Here is a 13,947-nt window from a genome sequence, read left to right on the forward strand (position 1 = left end):
AATAGGAACCTCAGTTAGCCAGGAGGTCGGATCTGTCAGGTAAAAGGTTTGAGACTAAACAGATCCTACCTTCCTGTCTGAGGTCAGATGAAGATGATGGGTCCCCTGGAGCTGAATTACAACTGGTTGTGGGCAGCCCCATGAGATGCTGTGAACCAAAGGGTCCTCTGTGGGCCACCCTGTGAGATGCTGGGAACCAAAGGGTCCTCTGAGGGCCCTTTTTCTTCTGTAGGATGAGTTTACCAATTTGGTTTTTTGTTCGTTTTGTTTTGTTTTGGAGACAGGGTCTCACTATGTAGCCTTGACTGTCCTAGAACACACTACGTAGACCGGGTTGGCCTTGAACTCACAGAGATCTGCCTGCCTCTGACTCTTGTCTACTGGGATTAAAGGCCTGTGCTACATGCTCCACAACCATAATGCTTGCTTACGGAGATTTAAAACCTTTTTTTGTTCTATGCTCTGATGTAAATATTTGTGTAAATCTCTAGGCGCTCAGTCTAGAGTCACAGTGACTTGGCAAAATCTGAGCCAGGATTTTGCTAGCCTCACCCTTCCCTTTACAAGGAAAGGCTACTTCTCAGGGCTTCAGAAAAAGATTGTAAAGATTAATCCATACAGGCCGGATATGTGAGCAAGCCCAATAAAGCTCAGGTAATTACTGTTGGAAATTTCCATTTTGTACCCAGGAGGTCTCCAGCAGAGGGCAGTTGAATTTACCCCATATGTACCCATGTCCTTAAATCCCCTCTCACTGCCTGGCTTTCAGGAAACCCTTTTGACTTCCATATAGAGGAGCCCTATTCCAGCCCTAAACTGCTTCTCCCATCCAGTAACTTGGGATCCTCCCCACAGAGCCTCTGGGCTCCGGAATCCAGCCCCGCCTTCGCTGGCTGGCTGCCCTACACGATGGGCAGGGCCGATTAGGCAGGATATAAAGCTAACAAGTGCTCAGCCCAGACTGCAGCCCCAGATCTCTCCGTAACTCTGCAGGGTCGTCCGGACAACCAGCTGCTCAGCCTGTCAGCATCTGGTACTACAATCTGCGCTCAACATCAGGAGCCATGGCAGGTGAGTGCAGCGCCAGCTCCAGGCGATTCATCCCCAGGAGTATGCAGGGGCTTGCTGTGAGTTTTATTCCTTGCTCAAAGAGGGAAAGTGAAGAGATTAGGGTCCTGCATGAGCCTTGACTAGTCTCTGGAAGGGGAGCCTCTGTTCTTAGCCAGAGGCGCAAATTATTCTGCAGCTCATCCTCACCCGAGGGCAGCTTGAGCGTTGCCCCTTCAAAGCCCCTTCCCTAACAGAGCTGGCCTATTTAGAGATAGGGCCTCATGTGTCCCCGGTTGACCATAAAACCGCTGCATGGCAAAGGACAGCCTCGAACTTAGGGTCCTCTCGCCTCCATTACCTGAGTGCCAGGATTGTAGGTGTGCATTGCTACGCCTGGTTTAGATGGCACTGGGAACCGAACTGAAACCAGGACTTGGTGCATACTAGGTGAGCTCTCTACCACCCGAGCTCTGCGCACATCCCCCAGCCCAGGCCAGAGAGTATTTAAGCATTTGGAAATAAGGTGCTAACATTTAAAAATGCAGAGGCAATTTATAGGGACTTCTGCTGGGCTTGCTGCACCCCTTTAATTCCAGCACTCAGGAGGCAGAGGCAGGCAGATCTCTTTAAGTTGGAGGCCAGCCTTTTCTACAAAGTGAGTTCCAGGACAGCCAGAGCTACATAGTAGAGAGAGGCTCTGTCAAAAACAAAACAAAACAAAACAAAAAAAAAAAAACCAACAAAAGAAAAAGGAATTGTCAAGTTCTGAAAGAAAACAAGATGGAGAGATGGGGTTGGGCTAAAGCTGGGAAGAATAGAACTGGGACCCAGCTCCAGCCTGCCCCGAGAAACTGGCCCTGGACGGTTCCTATGGTGATTCTGGAAGGGGAAATCTGATTGGATATTTGATCTTTTTTTGTGACAGTCTCCCTCCTTTTCATCATCCCAGGGGGTAAGTATGCGAAGAGGTCCTTGGAGGTCACCACCCCACTTGTCTAGTACCGAACTGGCATCTGCTGCTTGCTTGAACAACTAGCCCCCGGGGCTAAGTGCTTCTTCCCCACAGTGGCTGGCTCTGAGTCTGGGCAGCACTAAGGTTTAGGCAGCCTTTCCACAGTTGGGGCGGAAGTCTACCTTTTTGTACTTACTTTCCCCCTAAAACTACTGCAGCCCCCACAAATACACTCAGGATCTTCCCTTGCTAAAAGCAGGCAGGGGATAAGGTCAACGCTGAGGTTGGTATGGTACCATTGCAGTTCCTAGGAAACTGGCTGGGAGTGTCCGCGAAGCTCTACCCTGCACTGCTGGGAGAGCGAGCAGGGAAGAGTTTCCAAGAGCCGGTGAGACTGTGTCTGCTAGTTTCTCTTTGTACACTGTTCTCCATTTATGCACGAGGGGTAAATGTTCAAGACCCCTCCATTGGAACTGCAGACAGACAGAGAGCATGCATATCACATTTCTCTTATACCCCCATGTCTGCGATTCAGTTTAATGTTTGTTTATTTGTTCATCTATTTGTTCAATTTGGTCAGACTGGATCTGAACTCATTTTGGTCTAGGCTGCTCTTACATTCTTGATCCTCCTGCCTCTCTCCCCAGTGCTGGGATTACAGCTGTGTGCCACCATGCCTGACTAAATTTAATTTGTAAATTAGAGGAGATTAACAAAACTAAAAATAAAACAGAAAAATGATAACAATGGTTCTGATTCAGGTGTCCAAGCCTGCTTTCTGTCGCTGTGCTAAACCATTGACCTAAAGCAACTTGAGGAGGAAAGGGTGTGTTTCAGCGCAGTTCATCACGGAGGGAAACTGAGACAGGAACCTGGAGGACAAACTTGAAGCAGAAGAACTGTTTCCTGGCTTGCTCTCCATGACTTTCTCAGCCTGCTTTCTTAAATAACTCAGGGGCACCTGTCCAAGGGTGACACCAAGGACAAAGAATCAATCATTAACCAAGAAAATGACCCCCTTGGCCACAGGCCAGTCTGATGGAGGCAATTCCAATTGACCCCTTGTCCACTTGACAAGTAGACATATCACTACTTTTTATTTCTTGTTCACAAGATTTTATGTTAATGTCACAGGGTAAGACAGTCCACCTTTTAAAAACCACACTCCTTATTTTCAATATTTTACAAGTTCAAAGTTTCCTTAAAATAGCCAAAGTCTCTTAACTGCAGGTGCCTGTAAAATAAAAAAAAAAACCAGCTAAATACTTCCTATTCTGAGAGAAAAAGCACCAGGGCACAGCTTCAGACCGAAGCAAAACCAACGTCCAATCGTAACGGCTTTGTGTGTGAGATCTGGGACTCCAGGGAGTTTGGTAGGCCTGCCTCTGTAGCTGTGCCACCTGCAACTCACGTAGCTCGTCTCCTGGCTCAGGACATCTCCACTCCACACCTGCTGCGTCTTTGATGGTCATTCCACAGTCCTTGTGTCTCCGATATCCTGGGGTCTCCACTGTAACGGAGGCTGGACCTCACCAATGGCCTCCCCTGGTCTCTCACAGTGCCAGGCCTCGGCTACTCTCTATGATCCCTTCATGCCTTCAAAACCAGTCCCACCTGGTGACGCTAATGAAGTAGCAAGTTGAGCTGCCAGCTTGAGGTGCAGTCTTGTTCCCCTGTTCTGGGACCACAGCTTTTGAGTGCTGACCCCGAGATCTCGTTTCAGTGCTGTTAATCTTTTCTAATCACAGCCTGGTTTTCAGCAGCAGCTGACCAGGATTAGGTGGCCCGGTAAAGCAAAGAGTTCACTTCAGTGATGCTAGACCCCTGTCAATCACAGCCAGTTCTTCAGCTGACCAGAAGCCAGAGTCTCAATTATAAAACATGACAAAACAGCCGTTCTAGAGTCTTTGAGGACTCTCAAACTTCCCTCTGAAACGTCACAAGCCAGGCCCCCATCTGCACTGTGCTGGGCATTTTTATCTTCCACGCTCCCAACAAAGGCTCATTATACTCTGAGCACTCAATAGCTCTTCTAGCCCAGAGCTCCAAAATCCTTCCATCGTCCTCAAAACAACGCTGTGAGGTCCATCATAGCAATGAGCCCACTCTGATGCCAGGTCCAGTCCTAGTTTCTTTTTCTCTTGCTGTGAGAAAACACTGACCTAAAGCACCTTGGGGAGGAGAGTGTAAATTCCCTCTCCTAGTTCCTGCTAACAGTCCATCGCTGAGGGAGGGCAGGGCAGGAGTCTGGAGATTGGAGCTGAAGCAGAGGCCCTGGAGGAATGTTGTTTATAGGATTGCTCGGCCTGCTTTCTAACACAGCCCTGGACTGCTTCCGAAGGGGTGGTACCATCCACAGTGGGCTGGGCTCCTAAATCTATTGTTAATGAAGAGAATGTCCCATAAACACATCCCCAGGCCAGTCTGATGGAGGAAGTTTTTCAGCATCTGAAGTTTACTCCTCCCAGGTGATCTAGCTTATGTCAAGTTGGCAAAAACTACCCAGCACATAGGTTTTCAAAATATGAATTAGCCAGGAGGTGGTGGCGCAGGCCTTTAATCCCAGCACTCGGGAGTCAGAGGCAGACAGATCTCTGGGAGTTCTAGACCAGCCTGGTCTATAGAGCGAGTTCCAGGACAGCCAGGGTTACACAGACAAACCCTGTCTCAAAAACAAACAAACACCCCCCCCCCCAAATAACTAACTAAATAATAACTTTTCTATTTTCTAGTCTTACAGAAAGGCATACCCACAATTGCCAGCATTTACAAGGGAGAGGTAGGAGAATCTGAAATTCAAATTCAGCTATGTATCGAGTTCAAGGCCAGCCTGGGTTAGGAGACTCATCTCAAAAATAAAAAGAAAGTGTACCATCTTACAGAACATTGTGTATTTATGTGTACACACGAAATGAGGGTTATTGAGGAAGAAACAGGAACATTTGAATATTGTTTTTGAAACAGGGTCTTACATTGTAGCTCAGGCTTTCCTGGAACTTGTGGCAGTCCTCCTGCCTCAGCTTCCCAGATGCTGATGTTACAGAAATGGCTGATAGAACTAGTTTTCTGTGTGCTCAGTAACTCAGTCTTGAGAGTGACTGGACCGTGCAGGGCATTTGTTTTCCACTAACAGCGGGCTGTAGGGAGAGCGGTGGCATGGCTCGCCTGTGGTACAAGTGGTGTCAACCAAATAAACATTCATATTTATATAGGTTATTTCTTGAGACAGAGTTTCTCTCCTAGCTGTCCTAGAACTCGTTCTGTAGATCAGGTTGACCTCAAACTCACAGAGATCCGCCTGTCTCTGCCTCCTGAGTGCTGAGATTAAAGGCGTCCACCAACACTGCCTGACTCTGGACTTGAGACTTTTAAAAATGAATAAATTACATTTATTGGGAGTATGCATGTGTGTGTATGTGTGTATGTGTGTGTGTACATAGTTCATATGGAGGTGAAGATAACGTCAGAGGCCTGTTCTCTCCGTCCACCCTATGGGTCCTATAGGTCCTGGGGACTGGCCTTAGGTCATCAGACGTGACAACGCCCTCACCTGCTGAACTATCTCATCAGCCTGCTGGACTTCAGATGTTCAGATTAGAGCTGTTCAATTGATAATCTTAGCCACTATTCCCTAATCTAAAAAACTAAGGTGGAAACATGTCTGGTCCCAAGCATGTTAGATGAGTGACTCATTCAGCCTCTTTGAGTTTCTCTTCCACATCTCACTGTGTTGTTCCTAAACAGTGAGAAGAGCCCTAATTGTATTGGCCCATGAGGAGAAGACTTCATTCAACTACGCCATGAAGGAGGCTGCCGTAGAGGCTCTGAAGAAGCAAGGTTGGGAAGTAACTGAATCCGACCTCTATGCTATGAACTTTAACCCCATCGTTTCCAGAAAGGACATCACAGGTAAGAACTGTCTCTCTCCCTTGACAGTAGACCCTGTGGCCCAACCTCAGCCCCTCTTTCCTCCCGACAGGTAAGCCGAAGGACCCCGAAAACTTTCAGTACTCTTCAGAGACAGCTCTAGCCTATAAGGAAGGCCGCCTGAGCCCAGACATTGTGGCTGAACAGAAAAAGCTGGAAGCTGCAGACCTCGTGATATTTCAGGTATGGCTAGGGCAGAAATCATAAGGAAGCGATGTTTGGATTGTTTGTCCAGTTCCCTGGACTTGTCACTCTCTGCATTCCCTCTGAATAAATGATGTCATTTAGAGGGTGGCACTGCGTAGCTTCACAAATAGTACCCGGCTTAGCTTCCTGCACTTTTTGTACTTATTTAAGTTACATTAGTGTGTGTGTGTGTGTGTGTGTGTGCGCGTGCGCGTGTGTGCGTGCATGCACACTTGCCCTTTGCTCTTGGAGGGCAACTATCAGGAGTTGGTTCTCTCCTTCCACAATGCAGTCTGGGGGATCCAATTCAAGTCATCAAGCTTGATGGCTGGTGACTTTATCTGCTGACCAGACTGGGTTTAATTATACTTTCATGTAGAAACACGGTCACGAAGATGACACAGAAGTCCCTGGCTTTTCTCTCCCAGTGTGCCTAGTTAGTGGACTCTCCCTGTGGGCTCTCAAATGTGTACTTCTGCTCCTTTTTTATCCCGGACCATTTGAGAGTAACAGTGACTTCTACGATGTGCAGTATCCCAGCAGCCGCAGTTACTGGGATTAGAAGAATGTGAAACCACACCCAGCTTTTCGCAGGGGTGCTTGGGAAGTGGATTTAGGCACTCATGCTTTTGAGACCAGCTCTTTATGGACTGAGCCATGTCTCTAAGCCCTACAATTTCTTTCTCTGTCCTGGCTTTCTTCCTGGATGTGTTCATGAGCTTTGAACCATGTTTTGAGGGGAATAAAGGCTTGAGCAGATTCTCCTCAGCTTTCATTGGGACCAGAGGGCAGATAACATGCAGTTTTGGGTTGTGGGGATGGATAACAGAGGCTCAGACTAGTGTGCAAGGCATGTGCTCTGCCACTGAACAGTACCCCAGATAAGACTTTCTCATGGGGCCCCTGATACACCTTAGTCACAGTGAGCAGCGGTCTACATTCTGAGTGAGTCTGTTTGTTCTAGTTGATGGGATTGTAGATCTGTGTGCACAAGGGAGGCTCGTCTTGGGAAGACGTCTGCTAACACAAGCTCTTGGGAAAATCTTCTCTCATTGCTCGCGGACGCAAAGGCGCTTTGCCGTCCTTGTTACTTGCACTTTGGTAGCAGTTGGATTCCATAAAAACGGATCTTATTTGCATGCGACTTTATTCACGCCCAGCCAGCAGCTGTAGTTTTTAGGAGAAAAAAAAAAGAGTCAGGGCCAAGGACAGAATTTCCTCTTTTCTTATTGAGTTAGGCACTACCATATATTTTTCTTTAGTATTTTGTTTGTTTCAAGACAAGGGCTCTCTGTGTAGCCCTGGCTGGCTTCGAGTCATTATGTTGAATAAGCTGTCCTAGAACCCACAGAGCGCTGGTTTCAAAGGTGTGTTCCACCACATCAGGAAAAATTTTTGAAATGATGTAGGCTATGTGTCTGTGAGTGAGTATGTGTATGTAGGTGCAGGTGCCTGTGGAGACCAGAAGTGGGCGTTGGATCCCTTGGAGCTAGACTTCTGAACCACTTAACAATGTGGGTTCTGGAACTGAGTCTGGCTCATCTAAAAGAGAAGTATGTACTTTTTTTAAAATTTTTTTTTTTTTTTTTTTTTTTTTTGAGGCAGAAGTTCTCTGTGTACTTCTGGCTGTCCTGAAACTCACTCTGTAGACCAGACTGGCCTTTGAACTCACAGAGTTCCACCTGTCTCTGCCTCCCGAGTGCTGGGATTGAAGGTGTATGCCATCACTGCCTGGTGAAGTATGCGCTGTTAATATGTAAACTCTCTCTTTAGCACTGTGTTACTTTTATTTTGATTTCTTTTGTTGTGTTTTTTTTTGATTTTTATTTTATTTTATTTTTTTTGAGATTGGGTCTCCCTATATAGTCGTGGCTAACCTAGAACTCAATACGTAGACAAGGCTGGCATCAAACTCACAGAGATCAACTTGCCTCTGCTTCCTGAGTGCTGGGACTATTTTTGAGTACACTATGCTGCCTGGGCTAGCCTTGAACTCACAATCTTTCAGCCTCAGCCTCCTGAATTGATAGGATGTCCTGTTATATTTCTTCTTCTCTTGCTTTTTTGAGATGGTCTAGGTATATAGCCCATGCTGCCCTAAATCCTCAGTATCTTGCCTTAGCTTCCTGAGTTTTAGGATAGCAGATGCTCGCTACCACATCCAGTTTTAGTGTGTGTGTCTGTGGGGGAGCTCTCTCTCTCTCTCTCTCTCTCTCTCTCTCTGTCTCTCTCTCTCTCTCTGTATGTGTGTGTCTGTGTGTGTCTGTGTGTTATGCTACCTGGGTTGTCCTCAAACTCTTGGCATTCAGCAGTCCTGCAGCCCGGCCTCACCAAGTAGTTCATACCAAGGGAGCAAGGCACTTCCCTGGTTATCCCTGTTTTGCTAAATGTGCTAACTTTTTCTGAGGGAATCATAAGGGTGAAGGTACTCTACAGTGACACTGTGGGCAGTTGCTCAGCACCTGAGCTCTTCCTGGCTAGGGGAGGAAGGGATGGCAGGCTAGTACCTAGAGCTGACCTTGGGTGTCTTCTGCCCTGCAGTTCCCCATGTATTGGTTTGGAATGCCTGCCATTCTGAAAGGCTGGTTTGATCGAGTGCTTGTGGCAGGATTCGCCTACACATATGCCACCATGTATGACAGCGGTCCTTTCCAGGTAGGTGAACCACTGGGCATTTCCTGGGTAGATGCTGCCCCAAGAACACAGCCTGACTCTAAGACCAGGGAGCATTGTACAGCTCTTATAAATCAAAAGATACCATGTTTTGGATTTGATTTTTATTTACGCTTATTTATTATTTCATGCCTATAGGTGTTTTGCCTGCTTGCATGTCTGTGTACCACATGTGTGCAGCACCCAAGGTGTCCAGAAGAGGGTACCAGATCCCCCGGAACTGGAGTCACAGACAGTTGTGAGCCACCATGTGGGTGTTGGGAATTGAACCTGGGTCGACTGGAGAGCAGCAAGTTGCTCTTAACCCCCAAGCCATCTCTCCAGTCCCCTAGTTTGTTTATGTGGAGGGGCACACAGTGCCTTGGTGTGTATGTGGAGGTAAACTTGCAGATTGGGGGTTAAGACTCGGTTGTCACTCTTGGTGACAAGCACCTTCACCAGCTAGGCTACCTCACCAGCCCTTGGACTGTGTTTTAAAATATTCCAGAAAAAATGAAAAAGTGGGTGTGGAGGGAATGTGGGTGGCACAGGACAGATGAACTGGACTTTAAGATGTCTGGTGGACACGCGCTGTGCTATTTTTCTCTTCATGTTTGAGATTTTTCCATAGGAAAAATAAAACGAAAATTTGATGACTTGGTGTCAGACACCTAAAATCCCATTTGGGAAGTAGAGGCAGGAAGATCAGGAGTTCAAGGTCATCCTCAGCTATGTAGAGAGTTAATTTAGGTCAGCCTGGGATACTTGAGGTCCTGCCTGGAAAAAAATAAAACAACTAAAAAACAAACAAACAACCAAAAACCAAAAAAAAAAAAAGCCCTCTTTGTTATTTGGAGGATAAATAGAGGCAAGAAACATCTTGTAACTTTTTTTAAATTTAAATTTTAAAAAACTGACACAGGGTCTCTCTTTGCAGACCAGCCTGGCCTGGAACTCACAGAGACCCACCTCCCTCTGCTTCCTGAGTGCTGGGATTAAAGACTTGTGCCGCCAATGTTTTTGTTGTTTTATTTTTTGACACAGGGTTTCTCTGTGTTGCCCTGGTTGTCCTGGAACTCACTCTGTAGACCAGGCTGGCCTCAACCTCACAGATCCTCCTGCCTGTGGTTCCCGAGTACTGGGATTAAAGCCATGTACTTTAATGGCCATCTACCATGCCAGGCCATCTCCTAATGTTCGAAGTGAGTTTGTGATTTGCGCTGAAGTCATGGCTGTCTACAGACACATGCCGGTCACAGCCACAGTCGGAACATGTGCAGAGTCACGCTGAAGCTGCAGAGGAGTTGGTCTGAAATGACAGCCCCAGTAGGATGGACGGATTCGTCCTTCTCCCTGAGGCCACGCTCGTTAACTCACTGGGTCCCCTGAGAGAAGGGGGTGACAGTTGTTTTCTCTTTCAGAATAAGAAGGCCTTGCTTTCCTTCACCACTGGGAGTAGCGGCTCCATGTTCTCTCTTCAGGGTATCAATGGGGACATAAACATCACCCTCTGGCCACTTCAGGTACCTTGTTGTGGGTGAACTTCCAGGGGAGTTAGTTAGCCGAGCATTCCTCGGAGTCCAAACCTCCAGGCAGTAACCGAAAACTGACCCGAGGTGTGAGGAGGAAAGCCTGGAAATGATGCAGCAGCACCAGGGCTTCCTTCAGGAGTTTGTGACCCGGGCCGCTGGGGTACATGGCCAAATAGTCTCTCCTAACCAAAGTGCACCTGGCTCTCAGCGTGTGGAGTCAAAGCCTTGGACTCCCCAGTCTTCCTGGAATTGTATCTGCAGCCCCAGAACATTCTGTTTTTCCTTTATAAAAGAGAGAGAAGGAGGGAGGGAGGGAGGGAGAAAGAGAGAGTGAGAGGAGAGAGAGAGAGAGAGAGAAAGAGAGAGAGAGAGAGAGAGAGAGAGAGAGAGAGAGAGTTGCCATAGTGGAGGCTAGCAGACCAAGGAGCTTCTGAGCGGTTCTCATGCCCCTCCTCCCATCTTGACTTAGCATACAGACTCATGCCACTGTGTTCACTTTTTACATGGGCTCTGGGTTCTAGCTCACTCCATCAGGTTTGCAAGGCTGGTACCTTTACTAGCTGAGCCATCTACCCAGCCTCCCCTCCCTGCTTTTAAAAAAAGGATTAGTGGTGGTGCAGTGTGGTGTGTCGTGGCCTGAGAGATGGCTTAGCGGTTAAGGGTAATGACCTCTCTTTCAGAGGACTGGGGTTCTGTAATAATAAGGGCGGTGGGGCTGCATCCCCAACACCCCAGCCGCCTGCTCGGCTAGCTTATGCCCGAAATAATTACACGGAAACTGTATTCATTTAATCACTGCTTGGCCCATTCTCTTCTAGGCTAATTCTCACATATTAATTTAGCCCATTTCTAATCATCTGTGTGTAGCACCCCAAGGTGCACTTACCGGGAAGATTCTAGCCTATGTCCATCCTGGGTCGGAGCTTCATGCTGGGAGCGGAGCATGGCGTCTCTCTCAGGCGTCTGCTCCTGAGAGGAGAGCTGTCGCGTCTGACCTCACTTCCTCTTCCTCCCAGCGTTCTGTTCTGTTTACACCTCCCACCTATCTTCTAACCAATAAAATGGGCCAAGGCAGTTCCTTTATTAGCCAATGACCTTCCTCCGTCAGGGTTCAATTCTCAGTACCCATATAGCAGCTCACAACTGTCTGCAACTCCACTTCCAGGGGATCCGATACCCTCACACGTATGCATGCAGGCAAACCCCCAAAGCACATAAAATAAAAATAGCAATATTCAAAAGGGAGGTCTCATTATGTAAGCCCAGGGTGACTTAAACTTGTGGCAGTCCTCCTGCCTCAGCCTGTTGGGTGCTGGGTTTAAGGCATAGACCAGTACATCTGGCTCCCTCGTCCAAGATAAGAACTGAGTTCATTCAGCTTGCTCTGGAGGTGGGCTTTGGGGTCACTGGACCCTGAGGATAAAGGAAGGGGACTGGAGAAGACCTGAGTGAACTGTGCGGCGTAAAGACTCACCATGTTGAGTGGCAGAAAATGCACATCCATATGCCCTGGCACGAGCCACTGCCAAGGGGCAAGAGCTCTCCCTAATGTAATAGAACTTCTGGCTCTTTTGGCAGAGGATCGAGGTTGGCACAGTTTCAAGCTTTTATTCATTCAAACGAAAGTGCCACCAAGGAGGCTAAATGAGGTGACAGAAAAAGGAGGGAGGGCAGAAGGTAAGAGAAGGAACTGTGGCAATTCCCCAGGGCACTTCAGGTCTGACTGGACTCTCTAATTGGCAAGCCGAGATCATTCTTTTTTTAAAAAAAATATTTATACAATATTCTGCCTGTATGTCTGCCTACAGGCCAGAAGGCACCAGATCTCATTATAGATGGTTGTGAGCCACCATGTGGTTGCTAGGAATTGAACTCAAGACCTCTGGAAGAGCAGCCAGTGCTCTTAAACTCTGAGCCATCTCTCCAGTTCCAAATCACCCTTTTAAAATATTTTTAAAACTTTAGCCAAGTGATGGTGGTGCACACTTTTAATCTCAGCACTTGGGAGGTAGAGGCAGGCAGATTTCTGTGAGTTTGAGGGCAGTCTGGTCTGTGGAGTGAGTTCCAGAACAGTTGGGGCAACACAGAGAAACCCTATGTCAAAAACCAAAAACAAATTTTAAAACTTTAATTTTTATTTTATGAGTTTTACCTGCACACATCTCTGTACCGTGTGTATCCAGTGTCAGTCAAGGTCAGAAAAAGACATTGGGTCCCCTGGAACAGGTGTTGCCATCATGTGGGTACTGGCAACCCAAGCCAGGTCTTCTGGAAGAACAGCCAGTGCTCTTAACCAGCAAGCCCTCTCTCCAACTCCCAGACAGTTTATTTTTTTTATTTTTCTTTTTTTAAGATTTATACTTATTTACTTTATTGCTCGGTGTGTGTATGCTACATTTATGTAGGTGCCCACAGAAGTCAGGAAAGTTCATCCAGTCCCCCAGAGCTGGAGTGACAGGTGGTTGTGAGTTACTCCACATAGGTGCTGAGAACTAAGCTTGGGTCCTCTGAGAGAGTAGTAAATCTTAATGGTTGAGCCAGTTCTCAGCCCCCAGACCAACTTATTTTTTTAATATATTTTATTTTATGTGCATTGATGTTCTGCCTGCATGTATGTCTGTATGAGGGTGTCAGATCTTGGAGTTACAGACAGTTGTGAGCTGCTATGTGGGTGCTAAGAATTGAACCCAGGTCCCCTGGAAGAACAGGCAGCCCTATTAACCACTGAGCCATCTCTCCAGCTCCCAGACCAACTTCTGATGCTTGTTTACAGTACAGTCTGCCAGACTGCTCTTGTGACTTAACTCTGTGTTCTGTCTCTTGCAGAATGGCATCCTGCATTTCTGTGGCTTCCAGGTCTTGGAACCACAACTGGCGTACGGCGTTGGCCACACCCCACCAGATGCTCGGAGGCAGATCCTGGAAGGATGGAAGAAGCGCCTGGAGACTATCTGGGAGGAGAAGCCACTCTACTTTCCTCCAAGCAGCATGTTTGACCTCAACTTCCAGGCAGGATTCTTACTGAAAAAAGAGATTCAAGAGGAGCAGGAAAAGAACAAATTTGGCCTTTCTGTGGGCCATCACTTGGGCAAATCCATTCCAACTGACAACCAGATCAAAGCTGGAAAATAAGACTTTTTTCCCCCCTAATATGTAAGTTTAACCTAGTCATCTTTTTTTTTTTTTACAGCTTGCCTGGCTTTTGCTTTCCCCTTTATTCCACAAGGATAGGAAAAGAAGTAGGCTCACTTCATAATGTTCTTGAATAGTTCTGTCAGTGAGTGTATGTACTATTACCTAAATCAGATTAGGTGCCACAGGTCGCTTGATATTTGGTGGTGGGGTTGTATGGGAGCTGGAAGATACTTTTCTAGGTCATCTACGCAATATAAACCCTTTCTTAGGGCTAGCCTTGGCCACAGGGTATCCGACTCTCCAGAGATTTGTTTCTTTTAATCACCTCTCTGCGGTTTAGGACAGAGGGGAATTGCTCAAAGAAAACAAAGGCTGAGGGAGCTACTTGCTTAGGAGTCAGTGAGCTGAAGTCTGTTTACAGTGCAGCCTGGTTTCAATGACTGTGCAGTGATTGATGTGTCTCCCGGGGGATTCCTCTCCAGCTCACCTCTGTCTTGTACACAGCACACACAG

At 47.2% G+C, this 13,947-nt stretch overlaps 1 protein-coding gene across 3 annotated transcripts; it reads left to right on the forward strand.

Moving 5' to 3' along the window:
- Nucleotides 1-926: 926 nt before the first annotated feature.
- On the forward strand, nucleotides 927-13,452 carry LOC121446100 (NAD(P)H dehydrogenase [quinone] 1). Of its 3 annotated transcripts, XM_041648490.1 has the most exons (7): nucleotides 961-1,071; nucleotides 1,976-2,002; nucleotides 5,747-5,911; nucleotides 5,982-6,112; nucleotides 8,657-8,770; nucleotides 10,189-10,290; nucleotides 13,126-13,452. In XM_041648490.1, the coding sequence occupies exons 1-7, from the start codon at nucleotides 1,065-1,067 to the stop codon at nucleotides 13,429-13,431; spliced, it is 852 nt and encodes a 283-aa protein (XP_041504424.1). In that variant the 5' UTR covers nucleotides 961-1,064; the 3' UTR covers nucleotides 13,432-13,452. The 3 variants fall into 3 exon arrangements, with proteins under 3 accessions (XP_041504425.1, XP_041504426.1, XP_041504424.1); XM_041648491.1 differs by lacking the exon at nucleotides 1,976-2,002 and having other exon boundaries at nucleotides 927-1,071; XM_041648492.1 differs by lacking the exon at nucleotides 10,189-10,290 and having other exon boundaries at nucleotides 958-1,071.
- The last annotated feature ends 495 nt before the right edge of the window (nucleotides 13,453-13,947 follow it).

This window comes from Microtus oregoni, unplaced genomic scaffold, assembly GCF_018167655.1.
Source record: "Microtus oregoni isolate MIOR12 unplaced genomic scaffold, Mior012 000003F_ref0000135, whole genome shotgun sequence".
Taxonomy (NCBI): domain Eukaryota; kingdom Metazoa; phylum Chordata; class Mammalia; order Rodentia; family Cricetidae; genus Microtus; species Microtus oregoni.

Excerpts from the sequence above, each read along its gene's own strand:
- LOC121446100 (XM_041648490.1), top strand. Across the intron at positions 2,003-5,746 it reads CCTTTTCATCATCCCAGGGG|TGAGAAGAGCCCTAATTGTA; the intron begins GTAAGTATGCGA and ends GTTCCTAAACAG. Across the intron at positions 10,291-13,125 it reads TCACCCTCTGGCCACTTCAG|AATGGCATCCTGCATTTCTG; the intron begins GTACCTTGTTGT and ends TGTCTCTTGCAG.